This window comes from Molothrus ater, chromosome Z (assembly GCF_012460135.2).
Source record: "Molothrus ater isolate BHLD 08-10-18 breed brown headed cowbird chromosome Z, BPBGC_Mater_1.1, whole genome shotgun sequence".
Lineage (NCBI taxonomy): Eukaryota > Metazoa > Chordata > Aves > Passeriformes > Icteridae > Molothrus > Molothrus ater.
In genome coordinates, this window is record NC_050511.2 from 11846950 (window position 1) to 11854001 (window position 7052).

The following is a 7052-nucleotide window of genomic DNA, read 5'->3' on the forward strand; positions in this document are numbered from 1 at the left end:
TTTTTCTAACACAATTTTCCACAACCCCTCTTTATTTTTGGTCAGTATTTTATCAATATTGATAGAGTTTTCCAAGACTTGAAAGTCTGCTGAGTATTTAGCAATGAAAGTTTCAGTGGGATCAAGTAGCCTGAATTGCTGTGTCTTGGAAAACCTCTTTACTTTGGTGTGATCAGATGAAGACATCCAAGACATGTAGTTAACTTTCTTCATAGCTACTCATATATTGCCAAGTTTTATATTTTTAGCCAAAACAACAATGATCACATGTTGACATTTTAGGTGTTGCTAAGTATTTTTACAGCATCAAGATCTTCTCTGACTCTCATCCTGCCCCCACAGTGAGTTGAGGGGTCCACAGTGGGTTGGGAGGGCACAGGGCCAGACAGATGAACCAAAGTAAGTAAATAGATATTCCATGTACATACATCATAGTCAGCAATGACAGGGGAAAAAGGATTTCAGGAAGGCTGGCCACGTATTACTCCAGAGCATGCTGGCCACTGGTCCATCTGTGGGAGCGGTGCCTAATTATCACTTGTATTGTTTTATTTTCTTCTGCGCTTCTTTCAAACTTCTCCCACACTTACTAAACATTTTTATTCTCAACCCCTCCATTTTCTTGTTCTTACTGTTCCTTTCTGTTTTGCCTGTCCCATCAAGGTGTGGAGGCAAATAAGTGACTATTCAGTGCCTAGCTGCCTACTGGTGTTAGCCCATAGATGGGAAAATAATGTAACCATCAATCAAAATGCCTTTTACAGGAGAGCCCACAAACCAGAAGAGAAAACAAGCTTGTTACTGAAGGTTTGAATAGTCCAATTAGTATACCTTCAAGAAAGCAATGCTTAGAGATGATTCAAGCACAGCTCCATGACTTAAACCTGAGAAGCAGGAATTTTAGATCGATTCCCATGCCTGGCTGAAGAACCTTGTGATGGAACACTAAACTTAGACACATTCAGATTAGGGATTACATAGAAAATAGTAGTAATTAACAGTTGGAAAAGGATTCCAAGAGCATTAGGAGAACCTTCACCATTAGAAATGCTTAAATTCAGTATTTGCATTAAAAAAGAAACCCTATTCTGGTATTCTGGTAGATCACATAAAAACTAAGACAAAACCGTCTTGTGATTATAATGTGACATTCTTCTCTTTCCCTCTTTACAGAATTTATATTATATATTATCTTTTTTCTTTCTGTTTCAGTTCTGCAACACTACCTGTTACATTTAAGTGTCTAGAAGAAATAAATGGAGTGGACAAACGAGTTACAAGATTTGTACTCCCAGTTGGTGCTACAATTAATATGGATGGAACTGCTTTATATGAGGCTTTGGCTGCAATTTTCATTGCACAGGTCAACAACTTTGATCTGAACTTTGGACAGATTATCACAATCAGGTATGGAAACCACTGTCACCTACATTTAATAAATGTGCCTTTGTGATGACCCCTTCCTGGTTTAAGTGGGATTAACCAAAAGTGTCTAGAACTTAAAAAATGAACTGCTACATTATCATATTATCAGTAATTTACATCTTCACACAGACGGACCTCCAGCACATATTCTCATTTAGATAAACTTTTAGCAAAACTTTAACATGATGCACCTGTTACTACTTTAAAGACAAGTACAAAATCTAATTAGTTTCAAATTTTTATTTCTTAAGAGCTCATGCAGCTGTTGGGACCTACAGACTTATAATGAGTACCAAATAGTTTATAATGCATGTACAAAGCTGGAGCATAAAGCCATCACAGTGTTATTGCTAGAGGAGGAAGTGTTTTCCTGTTTTCAGAAGACTATCAGCTGTGTAAGAACAGTAATACAATTTTATTACATAATCTGATGGAAATGGTGAACACAGGTTATGTTTTCATGCACACAACCCTTCTTGTTTGAAATATAACAGCAAACAACCCACTACTTATAGCATTCAATAATAACTGATCTGCTTTAATTTCATTTTGTTTATCACAACTTAAGGAAAAAGGGTGATGGGTATTTGTGCAGAAGAAAGGAAAATCAGCAAGGGGTCAAGTGGGCATTGTGGGACAAAGACACATATCTATCACATAGGAGCACTGAAAGTTCAGATATAGTGCTCCATAAAAGCCACCAGTTTATTTCAATATTCATTAACCTAAGGCAAAACTCTGCCTTCACCCTCCAAGGAAATTGTTTCACATTCATTAGTACTAGGGCTGCTTCCTGGCAAACCACCTGAGAAAACAACTTCCCCCTGTACCAGGTGTGAACAAGGATATTTCTATGAAGTCACTGGACTGTATGACTCAGGGTTTCTGGCAGCTTTCTGTTTTCTGATGCCAGAACAGCACCTGCTGGAGCACAGAGACTTCACCTGGCATGAAGTTATACTGAGATGGACAGAGAGCAAAGTTCATGTGTTAGGTCCGCCAGGACAGAACTACCTCCTCAGCTTTTCTTTTAACACGTTTGAGCTTGTGGAGAGAGTTTTTTCAGTGGGTGGGGACATGTAACGATAATGGTTTTTTCTGGCCCTTGGCATCTAGCTGGGAATTTATCACTAACAAAATTATGTTTCAAGGTTTCTGGATAGAGATTTAGTGAAACACTTTGGATCAAGGGTCATAGTCCCCTGCAGCTACAGGGTGTTCAGATAAGGGATTAGGCTCATCTTTTTATTTAATGCTGAGTAAATGCCTTCTTGCTTTATATCTCGTTTTATAGTTTGACAGATGATAAGGAGAGCTTTTATTACAGTTTAATTGCAGAAATCAGTTAATTGTTCTTGTCATCTTTTTGCACAGCATCACTGCTACAGCTGCCAGTATTGGGGCTGCAGGCATTCCTCAAGCTGGACTGGTCACCATGGTCATTGTTCTCACATCAGTAGGTTTGCCTACGGATGATATCACTCTTATCATCGCAGTGGACTGGTTCTTGTAAGTATTTTTTATTGTTAAAGGCTTAGAACATATTTGGAAGTGAAATAGCCAGGCACATTGTGGCTATATTACACTGCTTTGGAGGGCAGTTTAACACTTTTTAAACAAGTGTTAAAAAGAATCACTATTTCTTGCTAGTAAGGTATTTTCTTAAAGCAGATGGTGAGGGGTATTGCTTAATTATGGTTCCTTTTGCATGCAAATTTTTTTACATGGAAACCTGTATTGTTCAGATACTAAGAAAACTTTCAGATACACTGTAATTAAATAAGCAAAGAATTGCTTTATTCTTTTATTTTTTGTAGTATGACAATGAAAACTTTTCACTAAATCAGACTCAGAACTGAATCAGATCCAATTCCTTACAGCCTTGCTGACTATCTAACCTAGGAAAGGTTCATCTGTCTACCCCATGAAAGCAGAAATTAAAAATAATTGTGTAGTTGACAGCACAAAGTATTGCCCCTCAGTTTTTCCATTCATCTATCTGTAGATGACAGGCACCTTTAAATATATATACCTAGGTCCCGGAAATAAATGAAAGGAAATCTTTTTCCAACCTCTATTTCATCTAACAGCTATTATTTAGCCTTTCTGGGGGCTTTTACCTTTCAATCTTCTCAAGTGATCCCTGGAAGAAGTTCCCTGTGTTGTTATCAGAACATAATGCCTTCCAATGGTTATCCAACCACCTGATGTTGGTGGGTGCTTTCCTAGTGACACTGCCAGTCACTCCTTGTCAAGCTGCCTTCTACAACTGCTGGGCACAGCCCTCTGAGAGAGATGACTTTTTGTTTTAATTTGAGTCATTCCTGCACAATTCCACCCTGACTTATATATCATATTTTATGGTCAGGAGACAAACAAAGTCAAGGTAAAACAAGGTCAAGGTAAAACAAGGTAAAGGTAAAACAAGGTAAAGACTAACAAGGTAAATTCTTGCTGGCTTACACGTTTAGAGGATATAAACCCAAACTCTTGATACCCAAGAGTATCAAAATGCCTCCAAGAACCCATATGCTCCCTTTGCCATCCTCACCACATGACCATTTCTTGCTGTGAAGTTGCTAAGAGTATTAACACACTTTGTGACTCCATGTCCCGCTGTATTTGTAAATGTCTGTAGAAGAAATCATGACGTTAAGAGTTCAGATGAGCGAATGTATATAAAAGAGGTGACTCACCTGGTACCTATTTGAGGGCCATTTTAGCACCTAGTCTGCTTGCTTCCCTGAGCAAGGGATGGAGTCACTCACTGCCTTTTTCCCTAGGGATCGTCTTCGTACCACTACCAACGTCTTGGGAGACTCCATTGGAGCAGGAATTGTTGAACATTTATCACGGCACGAGCTGAAGAATAGGGATGCTGAGATGGGCAATTCCGTGATAGAGGAGAATGAAATGAAGAAACCATACCAACTGATCTCGCAAGAAAATGAGAATGAGAAACCAATAGATAGTGAAACCAAGATGTAGGCTAGAGAAAGCGTGAGTTCAACACTGCAAGTGTGGGAAAACACACACTTTTTCCGGCGATTTATATCTTGAATTCACCAACTTCATCCATTCCTTGATTTCTCCCTTTATGCTCGCACTGGAAAGAATTAATGAAAATATATTCCAAACTAGCAGCGATCATGGTATATGTTGGCTTCCCACTTAAAAAAAATTAACAGGCAACAACACTGGTCCTGCTAGACATATGCTAACTGGGGATAAAAAAAGAGATTGTGTATATGTTACTCAGTCCTGTGAATCTTTTTTTTTCTTTTTTTTTTTTTTTTATGAACTGGAAAGTAAAAACAGATAACAGAGCCTGAAAATGGTTTTATTTTTTTAAATACCTGTTGCAAAATTCCTAACATCTATAAACACACAATCGACCCTTCTAACTTGATAACTGCATCCAGCTAAGTAAATTAACAGGACTTTTGGTATTTTATCTGATTTTTTTTTCTCTAGTGTTATATTATTGTTCAAATAGTAGCAGGAAAATCAAAAGCAGGAGATTAATTGAGGGGATAAAAAGGGGGAAGATATATAAATAAAGAAAAGAAAATACCCCCAAATCAGCACTTTTACCAGCTGAGATGAAATATTTCTGAGAAAGTTATTTTATCTAGACAGTTTTTTGAATTAGATTCAGCTGATCTTTATAAAAATTTAGCCTAGTTGGCTCCCACTGACTCACAAACATTTACATATGCATGTATGTACTTCCAATCTGGATTTGCTCCCTTAATTTCAACATCACAACCCAGTTAAACAATCTGTGTGTGTGTTTGTAGGAGCAAGGCCCTGGTCTGGGACAGAAAATGTGTCTTCATCTCTGGATGAAAAAATTTGCACGCTCTGGATGCACTAATGAGCTACTTAATAAGCAATTATAAGAAGGCAATGCCAGCCTTCTACAGAAGGTGCAGAGGGTGAGATGTTCAGCTCCTAAATGGGCTGCATTCTGAATCTGAATCCCTGAGACCAGCAGAGGTTTTCTGATTGGAAACCTCCCAAATTATGATCCACTAATAAATTATAGAGGTATGAACTGGATTTACATTTTGCCATCTGGAGAAGGCTCCCTGTCTTAATGTGAATTTTTTAATTCCTAGAGAGTTTACCAGTAGCACCTGAAAAAGAAGATAAAAGCCTTTAGAAAATAAAATTAATGGATGTTTTCGTATTTTATTAGGAAAAGATATGAAAATTGAAAAATAATAAATACTATAATATATGTTGAAATTTTAATTAGAAAGGATTTTTAAAATGAAATATTGTAGGCAAATTTCAGACAATAGATAAGGAAAGAATGAAAAAAAGAAAACAATGCACTTGTAATACAGTGGCTCTTTTGCTCAAGATTATTCCCTGAAAAAGTCCTTTTCTAGCAATACAAATTATGTACTTTTTCCTTTTTCCTTGCATTATTAGAGAGGTTAAACCAGAAAGTTTTATAATGAAGATGCAGTTGGGAGCAAGAAAAATAATACATGGACAGGCACAATAATTTTCAATGATCTGTTTTATGGAAATATTCAGCTTTCTTCTTTATTTGCCCCCTTGCCAAAATAATTCTGATGACAGAAATGAAGGATCCCTTTGCATTGTCCCAGCTGCCATTCAAAAAACATTCAATATGTTGCATTTGTCACTTAAAGTCTATCAATAAGGTGTACAAGTAACTGTAGTGGAAATGTTAGCATGCTGGTCAAAGACAAACCTTTTCCCTGGCAAGATTGGTTTTTTGGGACTGAAAATTCCTGTCAATCTTCTCCAGCTGAGTAATTCAGAAAATATGAGCAAGAACTCTCAAGTGAATGAAGTGAGCAGGGTTTAATATAGGTTACTGAGCATCAAACCAAGAAAGCTCTAAATGAATCTCTAAATGAATGACAGAAAGAAAATATGGGTTGTTTTTTTTTAATTTTTGGTTTTGTTTTGGTTTTTTTTTTTTTGCTAACAGAATGCAAATCTAGGATACAGACAGGCATTTTCTGATATATAATTAGAGATATTTTTATATAGATACTGTATTCAGAATGTGTGTATAAACATTAACTGTAGAATTTATGGCATAACATTTTAAATTTTTGTTAAGATTTTGTTTGGAAATACATTGCAAAGACAATGTAAAAGGCTGTCTTTCTATGACATCAGCTGAGAAAAATGAATTGTGTCACAAAGAATGTGATCTTTTTTATACTAACTTTGTTTCTTATGGAAATCAGGTATTATAGAAAGATTCCCTTCCCCATCCCTCACTGGTTCTGCATTGGTATGCACCCAGAGTGGATTGAGAAACATTACTTTGTAGATGTATTTTCAATAAAAATAGTTTTACATTACTGCTCTTATTGTGATTTAGACTTCTTTCAAAGGCTCTGTAATACAAGCTTTGCACAAACCCAGAGATGAGGAACTCATAGTATGGGATTTCAGGAATTACAGGCCATTTTGTACAACGGGGCTTTGAACAGGGCTTCTTCACTACAAATACTTACTTAGTTTCATGATCAAAAATAAAGAAGTAAACGGTGGGAGGCAGAAACATTAAGAATTAAAGGAACCAGTTTTTACCCCACCAAAGTTCATTCAAATTCAAGTTTATAAATGTGTAT

At 36.6% G+C, this 7052-nt stretch overlaps 1 protein-coding gene across 1 annotated transcript in view; it reads left to right on the forward strand.

Annotated features, from left to right (window-relative positions):
* The window catches only part of SLC1A3 (solute carrier family 1 member 3), a 65963-nt gene extending 59184 nt beyond the window's left edge, over window positions 1-6779 (forward strand). Inside the window, exons 8-10 of the mRNA XM_036402882.2 lie at window positions 1213-1407; window positions 2800-2934; window positions 4209-6779. Coding sequence (XP_036258775.1) covers window positions 1213-1407; window positions 2800-2934; window positions 4209-4413 — 535 coding nt within the window. The 3' untranslated portion in view covers window positions 4414-6779. The remainder of the gene's footprint in view (window positions 1-1212; window positions 1408-2799; window positions 2935-4208) is intronic.
* Window positions 6780-7052: the final 273 nt, after the last annotated feature.